This window comes from Zonotrichia leucophrys, chromosome 4, assembly GCF_028769735.1.
Source record: "Zonotrichia leucophrys gambelii isolate GWCS_2022_RI chromosome 4, RI_Zleu_2.0, whole genome shotgun sequence".
NCBI classification, from domain to species: Eukaryota; Metazoa; Chordata; class Aves; order Passeriformes; family Passerellidae; genus Zonotrichia; species Zonotrichia leucophrys.
Genome location: NC_088173.1, coordinates 29978424 through 29995781, shown reverse-complemented (window position 1 = coordinate 29995781; position 17358 = coordinate 29978424). Strand labels below are relative to the sequence as shown.

At 40.7% G+C, this 17358-nt stretch overlaps 1 protein-coding gene across 4 annotated transcripts in view; it reads right to left on the bottom strand.

The window, feature by feature from the left end:
- CSGALNACT1 (chondroitin sulfate N-acetylgalactosaminyltransferase 1) overlaps positions 1 to 17358 on the bottom strand; it is a 42170-nt gene that overhangs the window by 6134 nt on the left and 18678 nt on the right. For all 4 annotated transcript variants that reach the window (XM_064710979.1, XM_064710980.1, XM_064710982.1 and 1 more), the window contains 4 exons: positions 11340 to 11593; positions 8817 to 9739; positions 1831 to 2047; positions 153 to 254 (listed from right to left, as the gene is read on the bottom strand). In XM_064710979.1, the coding sequence (XP_064567049.1) occupies positions 153 to 254; positions 1831 to 2047; positions 8817 to 9450 (953 nt within the window). In that variant the 5' untranslated portion in view covers positions 9451 to 9739; positions 11340 to 11593. The remainder of the gene's footprint in view (positions 1 to 152; positions 255 to 1830; positions 2048 to 8816; positions 9740 to 11339; positions 11594 to 17358) is intronic.

The following is a 17358-nucleotide window of genomic DNA, read 5'->3' as shown; positions in this document are numbered from 1 at the left end:
CTCTGTGGGACTCTGGGTAACACCATTTTTATTTGATACAAAAAGAAAGCTATTTTCTGCAATGCACTTTAGAACCCTTTGGCACAACTATGAGTTTTGTGTTATCAAATCTCCACTTCACGTAGGATCACTGTATATGAACAGGTACTTACTTAGAGGTATTTTCAAGTATTGATTTGACTTCATTCATTTGTTCCTTTCCAAAGTAAACTACAGTGAGGTGAATTCTTCCATCCTGCTGAATGCCCATTTCCCTGGAGAAAAGAGACAGATTTGTGACTTGTTCCAGAAGTGACCTTCCTTCAATAACCTAACAGCAGCTGGAGAAGGCAGAGTAGGGTGAACCTCAGAGGCATTCCTGGGGACGTGATTCACTGACAGGCATTCTTGTCCTCAGAAAGCTGCTCACTTTCTCTCTTAGAAGAGACAGAAGTCTTTCAGGCAGATTAGGTACCAGCTCTCTAAACAGCATTTGTTATATTAATAGGATACTGTTAAAAGAGGCCATCCAGCCCCAAGAAGAATGATCAGGCAGGCAATAACTTCAGCACTCAGGAGAACGTGAGAAAGGGGATTTTTATAATATCCTACCTCATAACCTTGAGTTTTTGCAACACATATTCCAGAGTTCAGATCTTTGGCATTTGCTAAAACCTAAGTATTAGCAGAGATCAAACGTGTAGCTCAAGGGTAAGACCACTCTGAGCAAATGCTAGAACTGTGCCTCACTTGCACTAAGTTTAGTTTGTAAGAGTTCATCTATAATCAGCAGAGAGATCAGCATGACTAGAGGGCGATTTCTCCCAGTCTAAAACAAGATAATCAAAATACTAATCAGAAGGCTAATTTAGGCAAGGAGCCTATTTTTAGATGGCTGTAATTAGACAAAACATCCCATTGTAAGAGTGAGCATCTTTTGATATCACAGTCTTTTCTGGGCAGCTATTTGAAGTTACATCTCAGTTCAGTTCTTTCTCTGAACATCTTATCTGTGCTGAAAAAATAACAGTTTAAGAGTTACTATGCTGAAAGCTTAAATACATTTCCTTCTTGCCTTTTGTTGCCTTAATATTTTATCTAATGGAGCCTAGCAAATTGTCTGGGAGCACTGATTCCCCTTTTCCTTTTTTCCCCTTTGCAACTAGTGCATGGCATTCTCATGTTGTCACAATTGTATGTGCCCAACAAATAGATTGAGACTATTGAATCAGGTACATGCAAATCAGAAACCCTGATGACTGGAATATAAGTGCCTTTATCGCTAATCACTATGCATTAAGCAACCAAATGCCTTTCAGTCTGTAATCTCAAAAATCACTCTGTGGCACAATGAACTGTTCTGTAAAAGTAGCAGTGAGTGAGGTTTTGATAACTATTGTAAATTAAAGGTGACTCCAATGAAGGGGAGAGAGAATGATGCATCTGACTCATCATCAGAAGGCTAATTAATTACTTTATTATACTATACTATATACATTTCATCTAAACTGAATCTGCCATGCACTCACTCTTGCTCACAACTGCACAGAACTGCATTCATCTCTGATTCTCTCGTGACTGTCCCATGACAGTCCGACACACACACACCTTCTTGGCCCTGATGGGCCAAGGGAACAAAACATTCTCACTGTGGGTAAACAATCTCCATATTGCATTCTACTTTGGCACAATACAGGCACGGTGAGAGAAAAGAAATGTGTTTTCCTTCTTCTCTGCTTGTCTCACAGCTTCTCTCTTTACAGAGGGCATGTGAATACCACAGATAACTCTTTTAATTGCATCTTACTCTCCTAGTAAGAAAAAGTAAAGGCAGCATTGAAGGAAACCCACCTGAAATTCTGCATGAATTGCCGAAATTTGCTGGCTCTCTTGGCCAACGGCACAATGACATTAATAAGTGTGTCAGCCATATTGACATTTTCATTTTTCACTTTCATTACAGGACCAAATGGCCGGAATAAAACAATCTTCTTGAACTGATGTTTTGCATCTCCTTTGAAAGTCAGCTCATACAAGGTGCCTTTATTTTTTTCTGTACGGTAGATCCCTGCATGAAAACAAAAATGAAGAGATTTTTGTATTCAAGTTGGGCTCCTAGGGGGAAAAAGGGGGAAAGTCTTAAGTTGCTACATGTAAGCTGAAAACACAGCAGAGGCAATGAGATATTTACTTTTATACCAATACACAGTCCACTATCATTTGGAGGAGGCCATCACTGTAGCAGGGACACAGCCCTGGGTTGCAGGAGCTGTTTGGTATTCTTGCAGCCACATTCCAAGGCTTGGCTGAGTTACAACCCCCTGAAGATTACCAACTGCTCACTCTCAGTATAACCCAGCAGATGTACTGTCCTTATTTTTCAGACTGCTCCAATTGCACACTGTAGACATGCATGGTAATGGGATGCAGAGGGACTGCAAAGGCAGTCTGCCTCTCTGCAACAGAAGGGATTAGGCCATCTCCCAGAAAGGCAATTTCCTGATGAGCACTGGGAGGTTCTCTGGAAAGTCCCCTGATAAAACTTTGCAAACAGGCCCTAGCCATCAACTTCCCCCACTGTCAGTCAGACAAAACTCTCCTGTTACTCAGTTCTCAAGAGATTGCTATTTTCTGTACGAATACCCACTCCTGGCCAAGTAATGGTTCTGCAAGGATAACACTACAGTTTGTCAGAGGCTAGACCGGGATACTTAATTCATACAATCATGTTTTTATTTCCTGTATGGAAGAAACTTTTGACATGCTTGATGGCTGAAATTGCTCTGGTTCATGCTGAGAGCCAGCATGAACTATAAAAGCCTTGATCATGCCCCACCGAAATACTATAATATCCTAAATGAGATCAAATTGGCAAAAAGGCTATAGATTTTACCCACTGTAAATGATACTTCAGTCCCTACAGTGTATACTGAAATAAAGCTTTTTCACTGGAAATCCATTAGGTTTAAGAAAGGAAAATTAATGCTAATTCCAACCAGTCACTAAGCCACTGTAAACATCTTAACAACTTAATCAGTACAAGAGTATAATTGCAATGCCTTCCATCTCTTGCAGAAGTTAAAGAGACAAGCACAAATGTCTTGAAAAAAACTCCTTCTCTTAACTTGCTTTTCTTTTCTTTCTTTTTTTTTTTTTCCTCTCCATCTGGCTAGGAAGCATATCTTCTTCTGGTTATGAAAAACAAGACCAAAATAAGGCTTGCTTTTAAAAAAAATTTGGTTATTCCCTGATGTGTAACATTGCTGGGCATCTGACCCATAAGCTGTCAGCTCTGTCTGTATTTCTTGTGAAAGTCTGGGTCAAAGTTTTCTTCAAAGAGCAGTGACAGAATCTCTTCATCTTGTATTGCAGCTTTTACATTGGTATAATCAAAAAACTAATTAGGTGTGATTTTATCTGGAGAGAGTTCTGTGGGCTGTCTTATCTTCACTATCGTTCTCCAAGTCTTTTATTCTTAATGAACACTTCAGCTGGTTAATAATATATGCAGATTTGCTGATCTGTTATTCACTTCATGTTTTATTTTTAATATAAGCTGATTCAACAAATGCTCCAATCCTCTTTCTAGCATAGTAAATGAATCTAGGGAAATAGGAGCTCCATAATTCTTTTGCTGCTAATCTTTCAGCATTGTGCCCTTGACTCCTCCTAGCTTTTTTCATAAAGTCTTCCCAAGCTACAGACCATGAACTACATTTGTTACTGAACGGAGCTCTGACCGCTCCGGCTGTTCGTCTCTGCACGGTCACCTGTAGGATGGCCTTGGGACAGCCTGTGCTGCAAAGGACAAGTCTGGACTCTTCAGATTTTCAGTCTTCAAATTGTTTATAATTTCTTATCTACAAAATTTTCTTCCAGCCCGACAGAGGTCTGACTGGCAAGGCAGCCAAGGGCACTCTGACCTCCCACTGGGCGGTCATCTAGTTTTATACTACAAACTACGTACATCATATTTACCTTTATTTCCCAATACCTTTCACCCATATTAGCAAGTGCACCTTCATCAAGGACCAATCCCAAAGTGCCAACATCACCACAGAAAATGGATGACAAGAAGAACAAAGAAGAAGGACAAGACATGCCCTGATCCCTCCATCTTGTCTCCATAACCCCCCTGTACCAAAATCCCAAAATCTACATTTTCACCCTGTAAATACTTCATTCTTACACCATTCATTCCCAAGTGATTCTCTTGTCCTCAAACAGGTGGCACATCCCTTGCAGGGTCAAAATCCAACCACCAGACACTTCTGGCAACATTCCAGGATTTCCGAGCCCCCCCCAAGGGTTGTCTCGGTAACTCTGGACATCTGGAGTGATGTGCTGAGTTCCCACTGAGCTCCTCTGAATAGTGGCCCAATAGTCCCTTGATTTCCTCCTCCTGGTGGCCAGAGAGTAGAAATTTGGGCCTTTGAACTCTGCTCACCCATTTATTCTTACAGAAAGCCTGCTGATGATCTGAGTGCATTGTTGGGTGCACTCATTTGCTCAGGCAGTTTTTGAACACAGGTTTTACCAAAGATGTTTGTGTTTGAAAGGTTAAGGCAACCTTCTGATATTCAGATAAACAAAATTCTAAATTAAATCTGATTTTCATTCCCTTTAGAGATAAATTGATAGGACTGTTTCATATGTTTGACATAGTGAACTGACCTTTTTTCATAATAAAAAAGTTCTAAATTAAATTAACAAATCTAATAGTATCTACCACACAATATTTCAGCTTTTGCTTTTACATTCTCTTCTACCTACCCCAGCCAAGAAACAGTGACCCCACAAATTCCACTTCCCTGGAGAGATGTAATATCCAATAAAGGAAACCTTGTCAAACATGAAGTAGCTTAAAGATGAATGCAAGTTTGGAACCTGACTGGGGTCCCTCATAGGGCCATACATACAGAGGCTGCTTCTAAATCTGTTGTTTTGTTCTTGTTTAGTACCTCTACTATGGCTGAAAACAAGTAGCTTAGGTGCAGGCATTTGTACAAAATGGTAATCCAAGAATTTATAATCCTAACATTTTATACTGAAGAGAACTGTATGCAAGTTTAATGCCTCTAATTAAATATGGCTATTCTTCATTAATATTTAAACTATTTGTTTTTCATTTTTAAAAATGTTCTTTCCTTTTAAAGTATCTTCTTTTTAGAAGCAGAGAACAAAGTGATTTGCCCAAGGGCAGGCAGTGAGCCTTGGAAATGAGTCTGAATGTCTTGAGTCACTCTGGCGACTCACCCAGCAGAACATCCTGCCTTTTACAAATGTTTTCCATTTCCAAAGGCTCTACTTTATTTGTGCCACCAGGACTTTCTATGTGATTCAGGAAGATGTGTCAAACAACCTCAATTCTGAGACGTGAACTATGAGGAGAGGAAAAAAGTAGTCTCAAAAAAGTAAACAAAACCCCCTTTTCCTTAAAAGATTGCTTCTGAAATGAAAGCCTTGGAAAGGCCAGATATTAAATAGGGATAAAAGAAGGTTAATTGATCACCTATTGCTTCCATTACAGCAGATATGTTTCAGAATATGCACCATTTCTTTGAGAGGCAGAGAGAAAAGTCAAAGCCTTTGGAAACCCAGTGTAAAAAAGTAAACAGAAGCTCTGTGTCAGCAGATAGAATGGCCCTAAGATGAAGGGAAAGAACAAGTGAGAAGCAAAAATGGCCTGGGCTGAAAAACTGATGAAAGAGTAGTAAGTCTCCAGTCTTCAGAGCAGCAATTAGCAGCAATTCCCAGAGCTCTCTAAAGAAATGGAAAACACCTGATGTCTACTCAGCAGGGCAGGCAAACAACTGCCAACTATATAGATCTACATGAAATGTGTAACTAGCAAACAGCCACACATTCATAACAAAATGCTGTTGAGTGGATGACAATTCTAGCCTCAGTTCTACAGACTACAGGCTTCAAGTCTCCTAGTGTCTCTAGAAACACTCCCTGGACTCATGTTCATTAGTTCCCTTCTGTTAGATGATGTAGGAGCCACTATGAGGATTTATCAGAATTTGTTATCCTCGTTTTAACTCAGTGCTACAATGGTGTTCCCATTTCACATGCAGTAAAATACAGCATCTTATCCTTTGATGAAAAGCGTCATTCCTTTCTCCCAGTAAGCAGCCATGGCAAAATGCCATCAGATAGACCACTACCAGTAGCTGCCCATTTGAGGAAGCAAAGCTACTCTTTTTTCCTTTGCCTCTGAGACCTTGATTAAAATTCCAGTCACTAGACAGCCACATACTTCAAGTAGGAAAACTTTTGATTCAGCATATTTGAAGGTGTTATGGCAGGGCATTTCTTAAAAATCCAGGGATTTTCTGGAGCTATTCACATTAGGAAAGAATATCATCAGGCAATTATTCCATTCACTTATGGAACACACTACTGAGGCTTGTCAGTCTCCGAATTATCATCTCCATCTCTGAGAAAATGAGCAACTCCCAGATCTATTTGGTACTGCTGCTATTTACATAAATTAATGACTAGATCTGTTATCCTGCTTTCTGAGCAAGTGGCTTTCTACTGGAAACAGAACAGTCCTTTGCCTGCTTATAATACACAGAAATTTCCTTTTTTTTCCCCATGCTGTTTCTTACGGACTCCCCTTGGCAGAAAGCTAGTGAACTTGGTTCATAAGTGGGAGGAATAAAGGGGAGAGGGGAGCATTATAGCAGCTGAACAGTCCAAGTGCCTCTGTCAGGAGAGAAGCTAAGCAGAGAAGCAGCCAGATGGATACATCTCAAGGTCCAGGGAGAAGGTGTGGCTCCCTTGGTTTTGATTAAGGGGGGGAGAAATGGAAAATTCCACTACGCATCAGCTATTGCTCTGGAGGGAGAACTGAGAATCCTATCCAAATTTCGTGTAACAGCAAATCTGCTGAGGAGTTTAACTCCGACATAAGGTACTAGGGTCATAGTCCAATTTCCTAAGTTACTCTGTCTAGAAACTGCAGAGAATGCAACACTAATTTTAAGATGCCAGAGAGACAAAACATTTCTCCTTCAAGAAGTGTTTGAAGAAACATTTCCCCTCTGCAAAGACAAGAGTAAATGCACAAAATTAAAAAAAGGAAGAGATACAGACCCCAGCTGAGTTTATTGCCACACACCACCACCCTGCCTAGCAATGAACTAGTACTGAAAAAGTGATAGCAGGTGCCAGGATCCACAAGAAAAGAAAAATCCACACAGGAGGCCAAGAAAACAAGATTACTGTGCACAACTCTACCTTCTAGCTAGACTCGGGATCAGCAACACACTTGAGCAAAGCTGGTGTCAAAGGCGTCTCTAAGTAGAGCAGAAACAAGGACATAAATCCCACATACTGACCAGCAGCAGTTCAGATTTTAAATCCTGTCTCTGACCCTGATTACCTGATTTACATTTCAGCACATCTCTCCACCTGAACAACCTTAAGATGAGAGCAGTAGCCCCACATTTAACATGAGAGGCACACAGTTTTGTGTGCTGTTATTGCTTAAGCAGCTGGAAAACACTTAGAGGGTTAGTGCTATTACTTTCTGTGCAAATCTGGGCACTCCCAGAAATCTCCAGCTGCCCATGGCAGTTCCAGAAAATGAAAACAGCTGGCTTGGTGGCTGGGTCAATGGACTCATGGTTACTGTGTTGCTGGACTTACACTAAGTTGCCGGAAGCTAACATAGAATCCAGCTTATTACTCATTGTGTAGGCAGTAGCACCTGCAGAGCACTGTTTCCAAAACAAGTTCAGAGTCCAAACTATACTTGAAATGCAGAACTGGAACAGATAATTCAGTCCTCCCTACACATACTGAAGTTACACAGAGCAATGGATTTGTCCTTTGATTGGCAGTTTCTGCCATTCTTGGGAGAATAAAGTTGGGGGGGAGAAAGAGTGACAAGTCACAGAGATGTCCAAAGGGATTTGGCAGAGAAATTTTCTGCCAAGTCTCTTTGTTTCCAGCCCCAGTACATGGATCACTGCATTGGCAAACAGATCAGTCTGCACTGATGAGTGAGAATTAGAATTTGTTCCCTTGAACCTGCAGAAGTAAGGACCTGCCTCACAGGGGAGGACATAAGGAAGGTTCCTTGAGCTCAGACTTAGCTGTGCAGAGGCCTCCAGTTTCTTGAGCTCTAAATCATGTGAAAGACTTCCTCCCTCTGGAGAATTTCACCATGGTATAAGAAAGCCAGGAAGACCATTAGTGCATGAAGAACCTCCACAAAGCCAGCACTAGCATGCATCTCTTCCCCACATCTTGCTGCACTTGTTGCCCGAGCACAGCACTGGTACCTTGTCAAAGTCTCTTACTTATGCATAAAGGCAGGCTCACAGCTTAACTGGTATTAAGCAATGTGTTTCAGGAAACATCTCCTTTCTTGTCACCTTCTCACATGGAAAAGGTGGTGCTAAACAGTCATACCTGCTTGTTCAGCACCTATAAAAACTGTAGAAACATATTTTGAAAAGATAAACTAAACAACAAACAGAAAGGAGGAGAATGGCAGCACGGATTTAAACTGCAGTTGCCAGTGTTAACTCTGGAAATAGATCTGGGATTGCAGTCTGGTCAGTCACTCCTTTTTGAGGCAAACACATGACTAGAGAGCTGTGAGAACACATTGGTGTCACTATAGGACACAAAGTTGTCACCAGGTCCTGTTCCCCAGGAAAGCTGCCATTTTGCAATAGTGCCTGAGACAGCATCACTAGGTCACAGCACTGACACCATCCCAGACATCTGTGCTCTGACACAGCTCCCATCTCCCTCAGCAACTCAGTCACCCAGAACTCCTCCCCAGCACTGTGTGGACCTGCTCTCTACATACGAACCTTCCACGAAGTCAGAGGCTGTGTATAGGCGGGGTTTTGCTTTGCTGACCCCGTCTGGCTTGTTCAGGCTCCCCACTGCTAACTCGATCACCTCTATCAACTCATCTCGCTTGTCCTTCCTTACGGGCTTCTCCTCCGGGTGCCGTGTCAGCCCTGTCTCCAGCTGGTAAACCTTCTGGAGGGTGAAGCTCTCAAAGGGCACTGCCGCGTACTCTGTGGACAGCTTAACACCGCTGTGCACCTCTGCTTTGTCTACTTGGGAACGCAGGAAGGCCAACAGGTTGGCTTGGGCCTTCTCTGGCTTACTGTGGTCAAGCTGAATGTCCAAGGGGTCTGGGTACTGGTTCTGCATGTTCTTAAGCTGCTCGGTCCTACCCTGGAGCTCAGCCTTCAACTGGGCAATTTGTTTCTTCAAGCTGATGATGTAATTGCGGTGCTGCTCCTCTCGCTCTTGCAGAATGGCTTCATATCCCTCCTTCACAGTTGGACTGTGCACCCTGGGCAAGGCAAGCTGCTGGTTGTCACCCTTGGGTGTGCAAGCCAACATATAAAAAATAGACACTGAGCAACAGGCCACCACCAGCAGGCCTATAAGTCGGGGAAGAAATAGAATAAATCCTCGTCGGAGCATCATATCTCAAAAAAGCAGAGTCTAACCCCACACATGCAACAGTTCTTATATCCATGCAGTGCCACAGAGGCCTCTGGTCTTGGAGTACTCTTACACAGATACATGTATGTGCAGGAACTGGTTTGTCAGCTCTCTTGAAATGTGTTCTCTGCCTCTGTATGGAGCTCTCTCTGGTGTGTACTCAGCAGGACCAAAAGACAAGTTGTGAAGCAAACAGGACATGTCCTGATCCTCATGGCAACACCTATGTTGTTGCAATATGATCAGATGGTGGCTGATGGAGCCTGAGGACCTGAAAGATAAATAACAAAGGCAGACAAGTTAGAATTTGGTCATTCTAACAGTCCAGACCATTTAGCGTGTTCTAATTTAGCTTGTTTCTCAGCTGCTCTAGCAGACCTCAAAGCTGTGAAGTGCTTGGGCTAAGACCCTAAAGGTGCCAAGATCCTTATCTGAAAAATCCCATATGTATCCCTTTCATTGTTAATAACATGGCTTGGCCCATTGCCCATGGGAAACTAGTCCAGGCCTCAAAGACTCCCATGCTTCACCATAACTTGGAAGAGTCTAGTGGTCGGATGCTAAAGTGCTCAGTTCATCCAGGCATTGATGGCCCTTCAGGTGTTCTCAAATCTTGGAGTGTTCACTCAAGTTATGAAAGGAAGGCACTCAGTCCCACAGCTACCACATACATTTTAGCTTCCAGGCAGATTTTTTCAAAAATGCCACATGACAAATATAGTTCATTCAAACATATGAAGCCTGACCTGGAGTAGAAATCTGATAACCAGAAATCTAAAAACTGTTATCAAGGCAAATTACTACACTGACACATATCCTACCAGATGCTCCCATAAAAACCAGATAATGAGGAAGAGGACATATTCTAGGAACACTCAGACCGATTTTACCCAAACTCAACAGAAGCTTTGTTGCAATTTTGAAACTGTCATCATTGCACATTTTTTTAACATTTCAAGACCCTCTTCTGTTTCTTATAACATTATGAAGATCTTTGAAAAAATGTACAGTAAGACCATGTTTTCCAGTCTGCCTAGGACTATAGACCACAGAGAAGGTGGAACTGGGAGCATTATAATTTTTAATACAACTTCTTCAAGTATATATAGATAAGGGAAAAAAATTAGATTATTGAAGTTGAATATTGATCTAGCTATAAGCTACATTAAAACAATTGTGCTGAGAACATTACCAGAGAGATTTTCAAGTCCCTTGGGTTTGACCCAAACCCATGCTGGTGCAAGGAACTTCATCATTTACCCTGTACACTTAGGAGTCAAGGCTGAGTGACATCCTAGATTACACATTGTTAGACATAAACACAATCAAATTAACCCCTTGGTGCTCTCCCCTTGGATGCATGCATGACATCATTACACTCTTTTGACAGAGAGAGTCACAGTCCTTTTAGGCATAAATCCTTGCTGGCACACCCTTAAGCAAAAGCAGTTTGACTAAGAATAAGATTTTCAGAGTTATTTTCAGTTATTTCTAGTCTTGAATCAAAGTCTTATGTAGGACTTTTTATAAAACTGCTCTGTGGCTTCCCCCCTCCTGCCCTCCCCCCCATCTTGATTGACTGTTGCTCCATATGCAGCAGTTACACAGAGATATTTCTGATGTTTGAACTGTTATTATTTTATCAGTTTGCAAAGCTTCTGGGAAAAAACCCAACTTTGAGCAGGAATTGAGGGGGCTAGAATGAGCCATAAAAATAGTACTGTGTTTTTTTCAAAGTAATGCTAAATTACTTTTATAGCATTTCTAGGATTCTCCAGAAAATGTCAGAATTTTCAAAGAAAGAATTGCTGATTTTCAAGAAAATATTCAAGCAGCAGGACAAAAGGACGGGATGAAGTTGGCGCCCTTACCTTTTTGATGTGATTTCTTTGGAACATCTTGGTCTGCTACAGCTTCTTCTCAGCTTGCCAAAACCATTGCCTGTTTATCTCCCTTCTCATGCCTTTCCCAGAAAATGAGTGTACTATGAAAAGTGCTGTCAACCTCAGAACACCTCTTCATTGCTTTCACATTTGTCAGCTGCCTACATCTTCAGTCTGTCTCTCGTGTGGTGAAAGGCTGTAGTGGAGACGCTTCCTATGGATGCACTAAAAATGTTGGCCTCCTGCAATGTAAAGGAGCTTGTCAAAGCAGGGAAAATTAATCTGGGCATTTCTAACTGTACAACAGATCTGGCTAGAAGACTGTAAGAAGGTAGTGTGCAGGGAGACAGGGTCAGGAAGTGGTGAGATGTAGTACATAAAACACTGCTGTGCTTGTATGCTTCCCTTCACACAATTAGTCCATTGACTGAATTGGCAGAAGCTGAACATCAGTGAAAGGATTAGTTGTCCTAACATGGTATAAACTGAAATTACATCTCAATGGCTTAGATAAACACACTATTTAATTTCTCTAAGCAGCAACAGATTTAAGTTCTGGTCAAAGAGCTCTTCAAACGTTGACCTTAGAATATATATGTATATAGATAACCATCTTCACTAAAATGTAGTATCTCTCTCTTCAGGGTACTATCTCTTTTCTATATAGTTTTCTGGTTTGAAATCTCTGCCATCAAAGATGCATCTTTATAAACATTTCAGAACAGTAAATTAGCAGAGCTACTTTGTCCTTTGAAACACCATTTTCATAGTAAGGAATTGAGACTATGGGGACTTTAACCTTCTTCACAGGATTTTACCATTTTGACTGTAGACATCCTGACAAGAATCTTTCATTGCTTGCACTCTGGATCTGTCTTATTAAATTGTACTGGCAGCTTCAGTGGCATTGCCTTACAGTAGCTGACATTTAAATATACAGCTGTTACTGTACTACTATCTCATGGACATGCTTGTGAAAGCAGTCCCTATCCTGGTCAGTGCCAAAATAAGCAGATTACTTTAAATCAACACCAAAGGTGGTCACAGCTAAGGCATGTCAGCTGCATAGGCAAGTACCAGAAAGCCAGGGATGGTAACTCCTCCTAACAACCATTCTGTTGATTTCACCAGACCAACAGAGTTTCACACCAACTGAGATGAAGACAGACTGAAATGTCAGTTTTTTTCCTAGGAACTGACAAAAACGCCTCTGTATTTCACAGCAGTCAGCTGCATCAAGCAGCATTAGTCCATTTGCAAGGAGAAGCTGTAACAAATATGCAGTGATTAGTCTGGTGGCTGAGGAAAAGGACATTAATGCTTAAAAAAGCCTTCACTTGCAAAAACATCTCCAACCTCAGTTCAACCTGTAAGCCCAGCCAGAGGTCAGCCCTGCTCACAGAGGTGCTTTTCACTTGCTTTCAAGGAGCCTGGGTCCAAAAAATGCTCTAAACACAGAAACAGATTCTGTCATCACTCTAAGCACTCTATAAACACTTCTGCACAGTGGAGGGTGCTGCACCCAATCACAGGGAGCGGCAAAAAATGAAAATTGGTTGGTTTGAAATTTCAGATTGTATGCACCCATCACTGTTTCTCACCAACATCTGAACTTTTATTGGACTGTAGAGATACAGGAAATTCCTCTCTGCACAGAAATAACAATGTATTTCAAGTCTGAATTTTTGGCTCTCGAAAACCACACAGAGAATCTGTGCAGGAGAAAGGGACTCAAACCAAAGTATCTCTGTACATATATCTCCTCTCTGAGCTTCACAATTTCTGCACTCCTCATGTTGAGGACAGAAATGAATGGCAAAAGCTCAGTCATATTTGCAGAGGTAGTGATCTCTCAGCACATGTGACATGAGCAATGCCAGATAATTCCATGTTTTTAAGTACTTTCTGCCACAGCTTCTTATTGTAGGTGTAACTCAGACTGGCAACTCCCATTTTAGCTCACAAAACTTTGAAATTCCTTTTATTTTGTTTTTTTTCAGTAGAGGCAGTAAGTGGCAGAAGCTGCAATTAGGTTTTGTGTAGGTGTTTGAAACATCTTCATTGAATAGCAGCACATGTCACTGTGAGATTTCAGTAGAATCATAATAATCTCTGAGATGAGCTCTGGGGAGGAGGAAACAGATGTTCCACCCAGACTTTAAGTGCCTTACAAAAATAGAGAAAGACATTCTGCAGCCACTTGTAATTTGCCTTGATCTTCTTAATTACAAGGACTGTGCATAGCACGGCAGACAAATTAGTCTGCTTTAAATGTTAGGAGCAAGATTTTTCCCCTTAGCTTCTCAACAGAAATCCAAGACCCTCAGCAGAATAGAACATGTCACAGGGACTAAAATTTAGTCTCACATAACAATTTACATACTTTATGCAAAAATTAATTTTATTTCTCCTTATGGCTAGATCATGATTTCTCAACTACTTCTCAGCCCAGTTCTTCTGTCTAGGGCTAAATTAAACAGAAGGCTGAGTAAAGCAAAAAGCCTGTCTGATAAATTGACTGGGTGTACATTCTTGGCCTTCTTGTATTGTCCCCTGTTAAAAATGCCACTGCTCCCTCTTGGGTTGACATTCACACAATCCCAAACAAAACACTCAAAATCTTAACATCTGGTTTCCAATCTTCAATCCAAATAAAGGGTTAGTAAGAAATAGTATCCAGAATGAAAATGTTAAACATTAATAGTTGAAGACAGTAGACGACTTACTGTAAAACTCTTCATTTCCTAATCTTTGTTTCTAGAGTCATCTTCAACAGAAAGTCTTACTTACATTGTCACATGTTCTCTCAGAAATCCTCAAAATCTAACCCTGCCCACAGAAGGACAATTACACTGTTCCCCTCTGTAAAAAACAATTACAGACTGATCCTCTTGCAAATAGGTTACAACAACAGTTAGAAGCTGACTTCAAAAGAAGAAGCCCTCAAAACTTTAACAGTCCTGGAAATACTGTGTTTTCCTCTTGTAAGGGAACTGAGAAGTAGCTGTTTCATTCAAGAAGCAGCTTATATTCAAGATACTGTTAAAGACTTCTCACTCTGGAAGCTACAAAACCAGTGCAGAAGTCCTAACTTTTGCCTTTGATAGTATCTGGATCCCATTTCTGCTAATTTAATTAAATTTAATTTAATTAATTAAATTTAATTAATTTAATTTAATCCTCTTATAAGGGTGAAGCATTAACTTAATCTGCTGTGCCACTTTAACTGAATTCTGAGGTCCATGTGTACTTGTGTTAGACCATCCACTTACATGTGGTCTCACTGCTCATGAAGGGAACTTTCCCAAAGACAGTCCAGAACAGAAATCAAGATTACTCTGAAAGCCTTCTGCTGTCATATGCAGTAAACATGCCAGAGTTGTTTTAACTTTTACAGTAGCCATTATTACTCTTACAGTAGACATCCAGTAATAATTATTTCTTCTACAGTATCATTTCTGTTTTAAATAAAGCACTCAAAAGAAGTACTGAGGTGCCTTGGTCCTTCCAGTACATACCTATTCTGTGTGTGGGTTTATCAATGTGTATAAACACAAAAGAGTGAAAGCACCATTGCTTTCCTTTCTCTACTGTTAACAAAACTAGTTTTAAAGTAAAAAAAACCACAGAGGATAAACAGTAATTAATTTCTAACTACACCTGAAAAGAACCAGTGTAACACCTAAAATTATCTCCACAATTCAATAATATTGTTTTTTCTGATAAAAACCCCATTACTTCAAGTAACTGCAACAACACTCCTAAAACTGCTTTCTCTGCCTCAGAGCAATGTTATCTGTGTAAGACCTGGCAGTTCTCCAGAGATCAATAACCAGTCATTCCAAGGGTCTGTATTACGAATTGTATATTTTTTGTATGAGGTACTCAGATTTCCACTTTACAGCCAAAACACACCACCCTTCTCTGCTAAACACGCTGATCTATAGATGTGCAACCTGCACATCCTCAGTGCAACTATCAGCTGGGGGTACTACAGGGCACTTCCAAAAGCCTTCACAGGACTTTCCTGAGAGTTTCCACCACTCTGTCCCTCCTCCAGTAAGGACATGACTGATCCATGCCTTGTCAGGCTCCAAAGAAAAAATGCAGAGAAGAGATGACAAGCATGCGATGCTGCTGCAGAGATGCTGTGACTCACAAAGACCATCTCCGTGCTACTACTACAAGACAAAAAGACAAGGTTTTTCTCTAAAGGTCCATTTCTCATTATCAGGCTCTGGCCTGGAGTTTTAGGAATTCAATTACTCCAAGAATGTTTTGACCTTTGCTAAAATAGAGACAAGAACTATGCTTTTGAGTTGAGCTGGAATTCAGCCTGGTCTTTTAAGAGCAAATTAGCAAACTACCATAGTTTCCAGAACTAAAACATTGTGTAGGGCTGGACAGCTGAGATGTTCAACTTAGCTGGAAGATCAGCATCTTCTGAATGTGACCATCACTTTAATTTCATTTAGGTGAGCACCATCTCTGCTTTGTATATATGGAAAAAAGGAGCATTTTTGTCCAATCATATGATGCTGCAAGAGCCCTATACAACATCAAATACAGCAGTGTGCTGAGAACAGTTTCTTTTTGTAGGAAATTAACTAACAAAACAAGGACAAACTACAGCCAGGGAACAGCTAAATAATGCTACTCTAATTTACTTCATTTTAAGATCTAATTCAATTTCTAGGCATGTAGAGAGCTTCCAGATAGACTAACTCAGCTTTAACATAACACCAATCTATACCAGCTTATGAAATATCTTAGAATCAGAGTAATAAGGAAAAAACACAAAACCCTGTAGTATTTCCTCGTTAAAACAAATAGTGGAATAAATTTTGCTTATCCATTTAATTCTGTACCTGGGAAAAAAATGCTATTATTTCACTTTGAAATGTTTACACATGCCTCCTCAGTGATTCATAGAAGCAAAAGAAAACTGACTGCCACCACGGGAATGAACAGTCATTTCTTTTAAGAATGAAGGTGTCCACAGCTCTATGAAAGTAGCTCAGGTCAGCAAGCCCTGTAAAACTGAAGAGATCTACACCTATGTGGGGACACTCTGTGAATGCTTGTTGGTTTAGACCATCTCTTCATGAGTGTTACTTAAAACATTTTCTTGTACAAAGTTCATATTGATGTCACTTTATGCAAGGAACCCCAAAGATTCTGCCAGATGTACATCCCAAAGTTCCACAGCCAGATTTTCAATGAAATCTGAAGCCCAGTGTATGCACACCTGTGATGTAGGTCATGAATCAGGGAAGGTTTAGCACCTATCTATTAAACAAAAGCATAATTTATCTGTGCATGGCTAAGTTGTGTTCAGAAACGGGAAAGCCTAGCTAGGCTGAGCTGCAGCGTGGAAAGCAGTTTGTGTCTCTCCCAGTATTTGACTAGGACTTCTTTAGTCAAGGCTCTAAAACCTTTCATATGTTTAGCTGCCAGTCCAGGCCAGCAGCTACAAGTGCACAGTGCAGTGAAAGCATCCCTGATTTGAGAAAAGCTGAGAGGTGATAAAGTATAGTAACAGTGACTGCCTGTAAGGTAGCAATAGAGTTTTAAGATGTTTGAACATTCCAGCCTGACCTGGAGATTATGTCTTCCTCTCCTTGCCAGAAATCCCTGGTACAGCTAGAATGCTCTGTACCAAGCTGGATGTGGACTTGAACTTCATTAACTCCAGCAGAGTTGGAAGGGGAAGAGATTTCCTCCCTCCTGAGTCCAGCATGTGGGAACTGAGAAGAGACATCTGGCTCCCACAAGTCTAATGTTATATTTTTATGGCAATTTTGCGCTCCTTGTACTTGAAATTAAATTTTCTGGGTAGTGTGGTATCAATACAGAGCTTTAAATAAAATAATTAAGAGCAAAGGAGACAACAGAAAAAACATTTTGATAGTCAAGGTGTTAAGGATTAGGTAGGTTATCTAGGTTGAACAAGAATTAGCAGGATAGGAACTAATTTTGCTGACCAAAATGACTTTTAATCTGTGGT